Source organism: Pezoporus wallicus, unplaced genomic scaffold (genome assembly GCF_028554395.1).
Source record: "Pezoporus wallicus isolate ANWC-B61680 ecotype Strahan unplaced genomic scaffold, APGP_CSIRO_Pwel_v1 contig_12993, whole genome shotgun sequence".
In the NCBI taxonomy this organism is placed as follows: Eukaryota; Metazoa; Chordata; class Aves; order Psittaciformes; family Psittacidae; genus Pezoporus; species Pezoporus wallicus.
Window position 1 is genome coordinate 112,105 of NW_026637136.1, and position 13,337 is coordinate 125,441.

The window sequence follows — 13,337 nt, forward strand, 5'->3', positions numbered from 1 at the left end:
GCAGTGAAGTGCATCCAGCCAGACGGCTGCTGGCGTCGCTGGGCTGCTTATTGCATTGCGAAGAGTTCTGGGGCTTCTGTCCCAAGGGAGGCATCGAGCACGGGGACAGGGAGATGGGGGATCTGGGCAGTCCCTGTGCCTTGCTGCTTTGTGGTCTATGAAAGATGCCAGCTGACGCACTTCTGGTCAGCCAGACTTCTGTGTGCCCAGTAAGAATGAGGGTCCCCTCCAGAGGTAGGAGGCAGCCTTGCCGTCCTGGTGAGGGGCACAGAAATGCACCAGTTGCTGCTGTTGTTTGTCCCTGTCTGCCCTTTCTGTGGGACAGGCTCTTACTGGGGAGCCCCAGTGACTGGACACCTCCTGAGCTCTTCCTTGCTGATCTCTGCCTCTTCTCTCCACAGGGAGCTCAATGGCAACAACATCACACGGATCAACAAGAACGACTTTGCTGGGCTGAAGCAGCTCCGCGTCCTGTGAGTTCCTGGCAAGGGGATGTCTGCTGTGACCCAGGCGGGGACTGTGCTCACCTTGTGGCCTCTCCTGGGGCTGGTAGAGATGATGCTGAGCCCTTTGCTGGGCATTTGCCAGCAGGGCTGGAAGGCATCCGCATTGGGCTGAGCATGGTGGGCTTCCACACAGGAGGGAGTGGGGAGAGAGGGGCTGGGTTGTGTTGAGGAGAAGGTGGGAGCGAAGCGGCCCTGGGTGCAGAGGGGCGCTGGGGATACTGCCAGTGAGATGGAGTTGCTGAGATTCGCCTTCTGTAAAGCTGACCCCTCTTTTCCACAGGCAGCTGATGGAAAACCAGATCAGCACGGTGGAGCGTGGGGCATTTGATGACATGAAGGAGCTGGAGCGGCTGTGAGTGCAGGGCATGGAGGCGGGTTGGTGAGGGGCCACCAGGCTTAGCTGCAGAGAGCATCCTTTCCTTAAGCCATAAAGTATTGGTGCTGTCTGACTTCAAACAGCTCCTCTGCTGCGTTACAGTGGTATTTTAGTGTGGGAAGCAAACCCATTTCTGTGGGTCTTAAAAGTCCTTTCTGATGTTTTTGAGGTGAGGGGCAGGTTAAACACAAATCACTCTTGCTGTTACCAGCTGTGTCCTGTGTGTTACTGAGGGAGCCATAAGTTCCAGTCCAGTACTCAGTAAAACAGCTCAGCAGTTTAAAAACCCTGAGCAAATATGAGGAGCTGAGTGAGCAGCAGGTTAACAGCGCAGTTAAGCAGAAATCAGCAGTTAACAGCTTGGAGTCCTGTCTTCATGTAATTACAACATTGTGAGGAAGTCTATTAATGCCCCATTGGTTGCCCCAGTGCTGTGAGCAGGACAGGGGTGTCCTTGCCAGGTGGGATGCTCTGCTCTAATGGTCCCTCTGGCTGAGCCAAAGGTCCCAGCTGTGCCCGGAGCTGCTGGCTGGGTTGCAGGCAGGGTGACTGCCTTGCCCCCAGAACCCTGACCTCTTCTTCCTTCTTTGCAGACGGCTGAACCGCAATCAGCTGCACACCCTGCCTGAGCTCCTCTTCCAGAACAACCAGGCACTGTCAAGGCTGTGAGTACCCCCTGTGCCGGTGGGACTCCCCTGCGGGCTTTCTTGCGGGGCTGCTGTGGGGTTTGGAGGGGCACTGACATCCCTGCTTCCAGGGATGGTGGTTACTGGTGTCTTGTCCCAGTGAGCGCCTGGTGTGTGGCAGGGGAATGCATCCTGTTTCTGAGCAACATGCAGCATAGTAGGGCATCAGCTTGCCTTGTGGAAGACCTGAGATGGGTGCTGTTACAGGCCGTGTTGAATGTCTTTGCAGTGTGTAGAGATGCGGAAGATGGTGGGCGCAGTTTGGGCTGGGGCGAGCATCACCAAGCTGGGCTGTGCCTGCACAGTGCCAGTTGCAGAGGTGCTGCGAGCCCTGCAGCCTCCTCTCTGCATGCAGATCACAGGCTGTGGAGCGGGGTGCCCTTACACCCTAGATTGGGTTTTCCTGAAAGGAGGGTGAAGGAGGATGTGCCCAGGGGGTCACATCCTGCCCAAAAAACTCCTCAGGGCACACAGAGCCCCAAAGCCCTGCTCAAGAGTTGCCCTTCTACTGGTGTCTGGGGCAGCCTGGGGAAGGAGGGGGAAGCCCTGCCCAAGGCTGATCCAGCACCTCGTGTCTGCTACTCCCTCCCTAGCTGTCCCCATCGCTGCCTGTCCCTCTGCACCCATAAAAACATGCCCAGGGACTGTCTTTTGTTGTGCAAGCAGCAGCTCTGCAGACTCCTCTGCTCCTCCTCCCTCCATGAAGCAGCAAGCTGCCTGGGGTGGGCTGCAGGGGTTTTGATAAATACTCTTTTCTGTGTTGGCTTTCCCTTTCCTGGGGCTGCTTCACATGGGCAGCAGTGCCATTGGCAGTGCCAGCATTGTTCAAACTGCAGGACCTCCTCCTAACAAAGCATTTACTGGCTCTCAGCTATGTCAGGCACCATGCACGGTGGGAATGGGGCTGTGAGTAAGAAAGGTGCATTTAAATGGGTGAGAGAACTGGGGCTGTTTAGTATGAGGAAGAGAAGGATCATGGGGGACCTTATCACTCTACAACTACCTGCAAGGAGGTTGTAGTGAGGTGGGGTTCGTCTCTTCTGCCATGTAACAAGTGGTAGGACAAGAGGTAACGGGCTCGAGCTGCACCAGGGGAGGTTAGGTTGGATGTTAGGAACAATTTCTTCACCAAAAGGGTGATCAGGTGCTGGCACAGGCTGCCCAGAGCAGTGGTGGCATCACCATCCCTGGAAGTGTTCAAAAACCATGTACATGAGGCCCTTAGTGACATGGTTTAGTGATAGACTTGGCAGTGCTGGGATAAAGGTTGGACTTTATGGTCTTAAGTGTCTTTTCCAACCTAGTTGATTCTGTGATTCTATGAAATTTGGGCTGAATGCTCCCCATTGCTCTGAGAAGACGCTTGCACCCTGTGGCTGATTCACAGTGCATAGGAGCAGGGCAGCTGTGGCTGAGATATTAGCTCTCCGCTTACAGCATCTTGTATCTCCATGTCTCAGCTGTGAGATGAGGATGCCAGATCCCTGCTGGGGCAGGGTATGAGTGGGTGAAATAACTGAATGGGCTGAGACATTGCCAGGACAGGCATGGCCATGTTGGGGCCAGTCAGCCCTGCTTGCACCTGCAGGCTGCGGCTGAGCTATTTTGCTCAGCAGCAATTCTCTTTAATTCCAGCAGTGCCAGGGAGTTGGTCCTGGCGTCCGGCTGGAGGTGATGTAATGAAGGGTTAAAACACAGCGGGTTTGCCAGCATGGGATGTGTGAAATGGTGGACCTCTGCCAGAGATGGGCCTAGGTAATGGCAGCTGATAGCGCAGGCGTTCAATTAATTATCAAACGGCATTTGTTGAGCTCAGCTGTGCTGCATCCTGGCGCCAGCAAGGGCCCATCCTCCTCCAGCGCCCGCTGCAGAACAAAAACACGGTGGGGAGAATTATTTCACAAACATTAATGTTTCCCTTTCAATCTTCTCTAGGTTTGAATACCAGGCTCTTTCTAAAAGCAAACCCCACGGTTCACTGGGGAGATGCAGGCGGGCAGCCCCCCAGGCGGGCTGTGTGGTGTGCCCCTCCACGGGCTGTGAAAAGGTGTGCAGGGCACCATATGTACTGCTGTGGGTGAGGAGGGGTGTGCAAGATGCTCCTTGTAGCCACCCCATGTTCAGGTGTGGTTTAGCCTCTGCCTGTTGTTTTGCTGTTGCTTCTCGCATCATGGTGGTTGTTTTGAGCCTATTTCCTCCTGACCTGCCTTGAAGCTGTTTTCTGCCCATCTCTGCTGTGGCAAACTCCACTTGGACACCAGCACCAGGGTTTTTTCTTGTGCAGTGTGGGGCTGTGTCTGTGGTGCCATGTAGTGCGAGATTTGGTGGGCACTCAGAGTAGAGAGTCCCTGCAATGAGCCGTGGGAAGCTGTGGGACTGGGGACACACTGAGACACTCACCATCTTTCCCTGCAGCACGTTACCCACATGGCACCTGTGGTATTGAGGGCAGAGGCGGGTGCTGCATTTGGGCAGCAGTCTTATATGTTGGAGGACTTGCAGCTCCCTCTCCTCACAGCTGCCTGTTGCTGAGGTGTTTGAGGATGGTTTTGGGGGACAATGGGGCAGGGGGTGCCCAGGGCAGAGCTTGTCTAGACACACTGTCATGCTGGCTTAGCAGGAAGGTGCGATTTGGACCGGTGCTAGTCCAGATAGTGTAGGAGGTCATAAGGACACTCTTAAATTGCTGCAAACCTGGCTCAGGCTACAGTGATACGAGTCAGTGGGGAGTAGGTTTAAGCTAAGTTGAAATCAGCTTGCCTTGAACTGAAACCAGAGCCTCTCCACCAGGCTTTGCACTTATTTAACTGCTGAAATGGATCTGGGGTGGCCCCATCGCTTGGCTCCCCTTCCCTGCCCCAGAGGCAGGCTGGGACCTGTGCTGGTCATGAAGAGTGCTCTAAGCAGCACTGTGCCCTTGCAAATCCTGGTCTCCAGACTGTTTCCAGCAAGCGGTGCCTGTGCATGCTTCCCCTTGCCCTGCCTGCTGTGGCCACCCGCAGGATGCTCCTCTTGCTCCCAGGGTATGTCCTAGGTCCTTGTCCTCACACCCTGGTACTGGGAGATCTCAAATCAACAGAAACTGGCTGAACAAGTCAGGCTGAGATCTGTGTAGCTGGGAAATGAGGCTGGCAGATGGGTGGCAGCTGAAGGAGAAAGCCAGGGGTGGATGCAGGAACCAGTGGGGGTTGCTTAGATGGGTACCCGGGTTCTGCCTTCTTCTAGGCTTAGTCTTGATGCATCTTTAGCAACACAGCAGCAGTATGACAGCAGGTTAAGGCAGGTCTATTGAATGTGGGGTATGGGATACCAATAGAGCTGTTTTCCACTGTACCTTGAGCCTCATAGAAATACCTTGGAAGCATCAGACCTTGGGCTTGGGTAGGGATGGAGAGCTTTTTGTCCGCCGCCCGGGTCTGAGTGTCAAAGCCTAATCCACAGTGGTGGTGCTTTGTGGTCTCCCAGCCTGACTGCAATTAGTTACTCGGATCTTGGCTATAAAGAGCATTTGTGCATCAGTATAATGGAAAGGGCTGGAGTTAAACCTGATCCGTCAGGGCTTAAATAAACTGGGAAATGTCAGGAAAGGGCCAATGGAAAGCAAACCTCAAATGAGAGGGCATGGGGGAGGTGAGACGCCTTGAGAGGAATGTTTTCCCCTTGGTATTTGGGAATATTGACCTGACGCCTGCCCGGAGACCATCTCAGGCTGAGGTGGGGGGTGTGTGTGTGTGTGGAGGGGTGGTGTGTGTGTGCCAGTGCCTCAGCAATCAGGCAGAGGGACTCTCCACATGGTCTCCTTTATTTATATCCACGGATAACTCATTAAGCAGCCCCGGTGGCTGGAAATGGTGCTGATCTGAGGTTTCACTGCAGAGCGCCTGACCCCAGTGACCCCATCTCAAAATGGGCTTAATTAAACTGTCAGCACTGGACAGAAGAACAAAGCGCCATGGGCCAGGAGGGGCCAGGGTCCCCCAGCAGCTCGCTGGGGAAGAGCACATCTCCTGTGAGGTGGAGAGCTGGTACAAAATGGATCTTTCCTTCATCGAGAATTACCCAGGCAAGAAGGTGACCTCTGCTATTGCACTGCCCAGCGCTGGTCCCTGGTGCCCCACAGCCGTGCGCATCTCAGCTCTGCACAGGGTTCCCAGTGCAGCCCTGCAACACGCTGGGAGCCAACGGGGTGCTGGCAGACCTTGCTTCAGCATCTCTCCCAGGCTGGCAGGAGTTGTCTTTTCCCTTGGGAGCGGGGCATCCAAACCTTTGAGTTTCTCTCTGCTCCCTTGGAAGGGACAAGGAAGGATGGGAGAGGACTTTTGTAGCCCTGTCTCACTTCTCTCCCTCAAAAACCTCCCCCTGAAGCTGTTTCTAAGCCCTTTTGGGTGTCCTGGGTGGGGAATGCGAGGAGGAGAGAGGGGGCTGAGGTGGCCATAGCAGCAGGGTGAGAACAGAAATGCTGCGGGTGCATCATCGGGGAGGCAAAGACGTGGGTTTCGGAAATGTGCTAAAGGGAGCCAGGATGACTATAAATAAATGGTTTGCTTCAAGGGAAGCGGAGCTGGTGTGAGGGGAGAGAGGAGTGGTGGGTGCTTGGCTGCGGGGAGCTCTGGGGAGGTGTTCCCACAGGGGAGCAGCGATCCTGGCTGGATGTATCCCCCCGGGAGTAGCCACACAGGTTTCCCTCATTGCTGCAGCTGCTCCATGCTCGGTGGAGTGGGAAGCTGAGAGAGGATGAGCAGAGAGTGGGGAAAAAAGGTCTTGTCTCCAGAAACAGAAAGATTTAGGACATAGGCCACGGTCTGTTGATTCCTGTCGGACCTACGCCAGCAAAAATTGTGGAGGAGACAGTTCTGCACCAGAGCTGGCGGCCAGGCCCGGGGGAAGGGCCGGCGGTGCTGCTCTCCTGCCTGTAAGGGCAGGGGCTCCCTGGAAACAGCATTAACATCTCAATCAGGACCGGTGGCTTTCTGAGCCCGGGACATGTGAAATGCTGTAGGAGCAGGGGGGATTGTCACGCTCCTGCGAGGTGGCCGGAGCCTGCAGAGGGGTAGCAATGCTCTACACTTCCTTCTGTCTGGGAGCTGAGACTGAGACCAGGGGCTGATACACCCCACTCCGGACCAGGGGTATTTAAAGATCCGGTGATGAGGGAGTTCAGAGCTGAGCTGCAGAGAGCACTGCAGCTGCCTGGGCGGGGAAGGTTGCCTTATGATGAGCTCTGGGACTGGTTCCTCTCACCATCCCTGCATCTGGCTAAACCGAGCCCTAATTGCCTTTGGAAAAGCAGGCAGAGAAAAATGGAGCACTGCTAAATAACTTGAGAAAATGCAAATGACATCCTTCAAGAAGGAGCAGGCCACAACCACGCAGGAGGAAGCTGTGAGCTGAGTAGTAGCAAAACAGGGTGACAAGTGAAAAAGGAGCTGTCAGAGAAAGGAATAACAAAACAGGCCCTGCTTGGATGGGGCTGGCTGCGTGTGGGAGGTGTTACTTGCGAGACTGTACCAGTGACCGTTCCTTTTGGCACTGCACTGGGAAAAACCCCAGATAGGAAAGGGAGAGATGGAGAAATGTCAGGACAAAACCCGTGTGCTCGGTGGTGGCTGGGTATAGCAGTGGAGCAGCCCATGGTGGCGGGTGGCTGTGCTGGTGTCAGGTGGGGAGGTGTGGGTGCGGGGGGGATGCTGCAGGGGGATGCGGGTACTGCAGCTCTGCTTCCCTCCCATCAGAGTGACTTGCCAGCCTGAGCCCTGGTTTTGATCAGCAAGGGGTTTTGGTGTCTTCCTGCGTGTTGGCTCCCTGGGAATGCTGCCGCAGTGGTGGGCTGGCTCTGGCTGCGCGCCGGCTCTCCTGTGCCAGGCACCCTCCCCGTCCTCCCACGGCAATAGCTCCTGTTGGGGCTTTGGCTGAGGTTTGCTACCTCCAGCGAGGTTCTGCAGCCGGCGCCTGCAGCCGCTGCGTGGGAAAGGACCTGCTGGCACCGCGTTGTGTTTTCATCTTTCCGTGCTGGAGCAGGGTCACTCCGGATCCCCAGGCGTGCGGCCCTTTGCTCTCTGCACAGATGTGTATATGCTGGTGGCCCTGTGCAGAGCTCCATGGTCCAAGAGTTGGAGCAGAGAGCAGCTCCCCCAGAAGCTAACTTCCCTGCTTCCACTTCCCCAGCATCCCACGTTTCTGTCCCAGCTGCCCCCTCTGGCAGAGTCCCACTCCCCTTGCTGGGCAAGGGCCAAGTGTCCCTGCTGTCACAGTGCCCACATTTTGGCCGTTGTCCCCTTGACTCCTGGTGCTGTACCCCCTCGCGCTCCCCAACAAAGCTCCTTCTGTTAGGGACAGAGCAGGGCTAGGGGGGCCAGGCTGGGACATGTCCCCCCGAATACCAATCAGGAGGGGGAGCATGGTAGCTGAGGGGGGGACCTGTGGGGTCTGCATGCTGCAGGACACCCCCCACCAGCCAGGGGGATGGAGAGGGGGAAGAGAGGCCTCGCCACAGCCCCCAGGAACAAAGAGTCAGTGTGGCTCGTGACAGCTCTACGGAAACACAGGGAAACAAATGTGCCACTAATAGGTGGGGAGGTTACCTAGGAAAAGATGCTGCCAGGCAGGCGGGCAGCCAGCCCCCTTCCCAGCGGGCTGGCAGGAGGCAAGGGGCTGAGGCTGGCACCCCCAAACTCAGAGGGGACATAGAGAGCTGCAATGGGGCCAAGGTGAGGCAGGTTTGCATGCCCACGTCTGTGGGGACAGCATCCTTATGAGCACAGCAAGGACATCTCTGGGTTTTTGTGTGGTGTGTCCCTGCTGGGAAGCAGCAGTGCTGTGCAGGGAGCTGCTGGCTGGCTGCATGCTCTCCCCCTTCTTCCTCTACAGCTAATGTGCCACAGACCTCAGCTTTCTTTGGGGGGGCCAAGAAGACTCCGTGGGGGATCCTGATTGCAGCCAAACCTCAAAGCCTCACGAATTAAACACTTGTTTAAGATCTTTTTATATTTAAGTGCTTCCATAAGCTTTTGGGGACCTGACTCGCAGTCTCTGGAGGCACAGGAGTGCCAGGGCGAGGGTTGCTGCCATGCCTCAACTTGCTGCTGAGCATCCCCCCTTTTGCTTCCCATCAGCCTGGGCCCCCTCCCACCGGGGTGATGAAGCAGACACTGCACAGGGGTGCCCCAGCCCCTAGCTCCATCCTGTGCCATTGTCCCGCCGGTGAGCTGCCAGGACCAGGCATTGCCAGCCGGCTGCCTGGAGATAATCTGTCCCCTCCCTCCATGCACCCTGTTGTGATCCTGACCCGAGGCTGGCTCTGGCTTTCTGGGTGTTGAGCTGCATCCAAGGTTTCCGTGGCAATGAGTGGGGTCGATCCCCACTCCCGGGGTTCTCTCCTTGCGCCACCAGCTCTGCTGGGTGCACCCTCAGTCTTGGGTTGAGTGCAGGCTTGGATTTGGCTTTTGTAATGTTATTAAAGCAAAGGGGTCTGGGTCTGCAGTGAGATGCAGCTCCCAGCCCCCTGCCCCCTCTAGCAAAGTGGCCCCCCTCCACGTGGCATCGTGCGGAGCTTCCCTGCCCAAGTGATCCCTGCCACACTGGCAAACGGGAATCTACAACTGACAGGAAAGAGTGATGGAAAATCATGTTGTCCTAATGCTGGGCAGCAGTACTAATTACACAGCTATTAAAACACAGGAGAATTACTTATTCCCTCCCCGCCTCACAGCTCATTGCCTGCATTGTGCCACATTCACCCCTTGGTTACCTCTGGTCCCCTGAAAGAGTTAAAAGAGCACTCAGAAAAGCCGATCCCTTTGTCCTTATATTTTGAGAGCAGAATAAAGGCATTTTCTCCCTCCTGTTTTCACAGCTCAGATGGCAGAATGGTTCAAAGTACTATTAAAGAATAGTGAGCAGAATTAGCCTTTGATAATTTGACTTTCAGGATGTGGAAGACAGAAGTCTTATGCCGTGGTTTTAGGGTGAGTTGTAACTTGGTACTCCAGCATGTAAATCCCACAGGCGTGTTAATGTACACAGCCAGGTAATTAACCTGTGTTTTCTGCTTGATTCTCCTGCGGGTGGATGCTGGATCCCCTCTTCCATGCTGCTGGGACTGCCATGAAAACGAGCGGTCAGCAGTTTCCAGCACTGCTTCCAACAGCTGCCTGCAAGGGTTTCTGTCCGTGTCTGCTCTCTGCTGCTCCGGAGGGGCCTGTGGTGCTGTCAGCATCACTGCTGGACCATGCAGCCCTATGCTAGCAGCTCTGCTTGGTGGGCACTGGCATCTTGCCCAAGCAGGCTGCCTGGGGCAGTGGGATGCTTTACCCCCTGCAGGTCATTTTCCCTGTGCTAAGGTGCTGTAAAGACCAAAGGTGTGAGTGTGAGTGGGGAAGATGCCCGTGGGGGGTTCCTGGTGGGGCAGGGCTTGTAGGCATTTCCAAGGGGAAGCTGTCCCCTGCCCACAGTGATAGGCTGGGAGCATCCTGCTTTGAAGAGCCCACTTCCCCATGTGTGCCAATCGGTGTCCGTGTGCAAAGAAACCCGGACAGCAGTGTGAGGGGGGTGGGTGTGGGGATGTGGGGATTCATTTCGCAGATTCTCATCTATGTTAAATTAATTATCATCTCAGCTTATCCTCACTTAACCAGTGAGACACAGACGTCTGTGGTTGGGACCCCCACTGCCCTGCAGAGCTAAGCAGCATACGGATTAGGGGGTCTTACCAGCTGCCCCTCCTGACCCCTCCATGGTTGTTGCACCCCCCTTTGCCCCCAGAGGCTTTGGTCCCTATTTGTGTCTGTATTTCTCTTCAGGACAGGAAAAGCTGGATTAATTTTTACTGCTCCCAAGGGAGCTGTTGGTAATCGAAGACATCTTGCTGTCTTGTTTTCTGTAAACTAGGAGGCAGGAAAAGACAGGGATGGTTTAAAATGGTTTCCTTGCCTCCCTCCTGTCTGGTCCTCACCTCCCCTCTGATGGGAGATGGCATTTGGAGCAAAACTGCTTGGAGAGAAAATCACTCAGACTTTTTCCAGGCCTTAGGGCTGGAAGAGAGAGATTTCTCTGGGAAGTGCAGGTGGGAAGAGTTTGACCGTCCTCTTGAGTGTTTGGGAAACAGTAATTTTGGGATCCTATGAGGAGGAGAGTATTAAACATGGAAAGCACAGGAACAGCACCCCAAAGTGCCTATCACCCCAGAGCTGAGAAGTCCTCCATCCCCAGACCCCCCTCCTACAACAAAACTATGGACCCAGGAGCCCTATTCCTGTATCGCCCCAGCTTTCCCATCCCCATATAGCGCTCAAAGGAGCTTTTGTCTGCCTCCAAGCCCCACAGGTGGGGGGGCTCTTCATCCCCCCTCCCTTACCCCTGAGCTGGGATGCTTTTTCCCAGGGGCCACTGTTAGCCCATGACTATGCGATGCAGGCTTGTGGGTCGCCTTGGCAACAGGGGCCTGGGGATGCAGGTTGGGGGTTGGTCCCATAGTGGGACCCTTATGGGATGTTTGCTCAGGGGCTGGTCCACGGCAAACACAGTGGAGATGCAGGATCTGTCCATGCATGGTACCTGGCATCATGATTTCATCCCAGGGATGCTCCACTGTGGCTCCTCTCCACTGCACAGAAACACTATTACTGCCCAGCAAGTACCCCCAGTTCTGTTAACTACTAATCATAGGGATGAAGTGTAGAGGGGCTGGGAATCTGTGCTTGTGGGGTGAACAGGAGTAAGCAAGCAAGGAGCAAGCAGGGGACCTGGCTGCATTCCCGGGACTCAGCGGCATTTCCAGCTCTTGCTGTCTGACCGGAGGCATTTCCACCTCCTGGCGTTGCCATCCCGCTCTGGCTCGCTTGTTCTCTTCCCCATGGACACAGCGGGTTGCTCATTCCTGCATCCTACGATTTCACAGCATCCCCGCAGCCGGGTGCTAATGAGATTAGACCCAAGCTTTAAGATGTCTCTCTCTATCCTTTGCCATCCAATTACACAGCCCGCATGGTATCTGATTGCCTGCGAGAGGGGAGGACTGGGGCTGGCTGGGATGGGAGAATGCAGCTGGTCTTTCTGGGTATCAGCCCCGCCGTGCCGAGTGGTTTTCTTTCTTTTCTTTTCTTTCTTCCTTCCTTTTCTCTCTTTTTTTCTACTCCCCCCTTGGCTTTGAGCTGCTTCGTTTGGCTTTTTCATTGCTTCTCGACGTGGCGGCTGGGCAGAATTTGTTTAAATTAACTGCTTGAATGGCAGTGTTTGTGTGTGTTGGTGGGGGGGAGCTCAGACAGCACCAGAATGGATGAGGGGGGATTAAAGGAGCCTAATGGGTTCCAGATGGGCATCCCGGACTGGGAAACACCCCCACAACCCCAGCTCAAGACGGGGGCCACTGGCAAGGAGCTCAGGGCTGGGAATCGGGATGCTACAGTGGGCAGCTCCCTGGTCTACTGCAGCAGAGCGGCTGCTGCTGCCACAGGAGGCACCTTCCCTGGCTGGCTTGGAGCTCTGGGGTGCAGCAAGCTCCGCTGTCCCCACTGTGGTCTCTGGGGACAACCACTGTGTTTGAGTCCAGCTTTTGGAGGTGCCTCAGCTGCATCGTTAGCTGACATTGCAGACACAGCCTGCCACAGTAGCACCACCAGAGTGGCAGTTTCTCCTCAGCAGTCTTGGTTGCAGTGTGAGGAATGATAATAGTCAGTCTCTGATGCCCTCCCCCTGGGCTCTAGGGTAGCTTGGGGTGCTCGCTCAGTCCAGTGTCCCCACTGCTGCAGACATCAGGGTCTCTTTTCTTACTTACAGATGGAAAACTGAGTCCCAGAGTCAGGAGCTTTTCCCGGTTGCATTTTCCAGTTCTGTAGGGATTAAAGACATGGGGACAGCCCTCCCTGACTCTCCAAGGGCTGTGCCCCCATTGATGGTCAGATTTCTCCCCCAGACCTTCTGTATGGCGCTAAAGCTACATGTTTGCAGCCTCTCCTGTGGCAGTGCCTAGCTTGGAAGCATGTCAGCCCCAGGCGAGATGAAGCGTGCAGGAGTGAAGGGCTGCTGGGGAGTGGTGCTGCTGGCAGGGACCACAGGGTCATTGCTTTTGAGTTTTATTGGTGGCAGAGAGCAGGAGAGGGAATGAGCTGTGAGCTGGCCAGCTGCTGGGAATATCACCCATGCTGGATAGGATGGTTCATCATTTCACAGGGGATTTACACTTAGGGGAGTGGGCTGCGGAAAAGCCAATCAGGTTTAATGTGAGTGAGCATCGAGTAGTACGCTTTGCTACTAAAGCTTGAAAAGCCCTGTTCCCAGCGGGAGCAAGCCCTCTTGCCCTGCAATGGCTTTTTGCGAAGGCAGCTGTTTGCTCCAGCTTGTCTGGCTTCATCCAAGCGGATGGCCAAGCTGCAGGATGAAAACAGACCAGGACAGGAGACCCACAGCAGTGCTCCCAACCCAGGGCACTCCAGGCGGGGTGGCAGGGGTGTGTGTCTGGTGGTTGGGAAGCACTGGCCAGCCTCCCTCACCCACTGACCCTTGGCTGACGCTGCCACACACCCCACACCCCCCCCGGCCCATCCTTGGCCTCGCATCCCCCTGCCCCAGCTCTCGTTTCCTTCCACAAATATTGAGAAAATAAACAAAGCAGCTGCAAGGGGATGTCCCTGCGTCCCTCTGCACGCAGCCGCCTCCCCGGGGAGCCGCGCAGGTGCTGACCCTGCATTCCTCAGCCCGAGGGTTAACCGGAGAGAAAGCAAATATTGGCTTCCCTGGGGGCTGCCCCAGCCCGTGGCCAGGGAAGCCTCTTGG

At 55.6% G+C, this 13,337-nt stretch overlaps 1 protein-coding gene across 1 annotated transcript in view; it reads left to right on the top strand.

Annotated features, from left to right (window-relative positions):
• Positions 1 to 13,337, top strand: part of SLIT1 (slit guidance ligand 1) — a 61,334-nt gene that overhangs the window by 11,696 nt on the left and 36,301 nt on the right. The window contains exons 2-4 of the mRNA XM_057403631.1: positions 402 to 473; positions 787 to 858; positions 1,476 to 1,547. Coding sequence (XP_057259614.1) covers positions 402 to 473; positions 787 to 858; positions 1,476 to 1,547 — 216 coding nt within the window. The remainder of the gene's footprint in view (positions 1 to 401; positions 474 to 786; positions 859 to 1,475; positions 1,548 to 13,337) is intronic.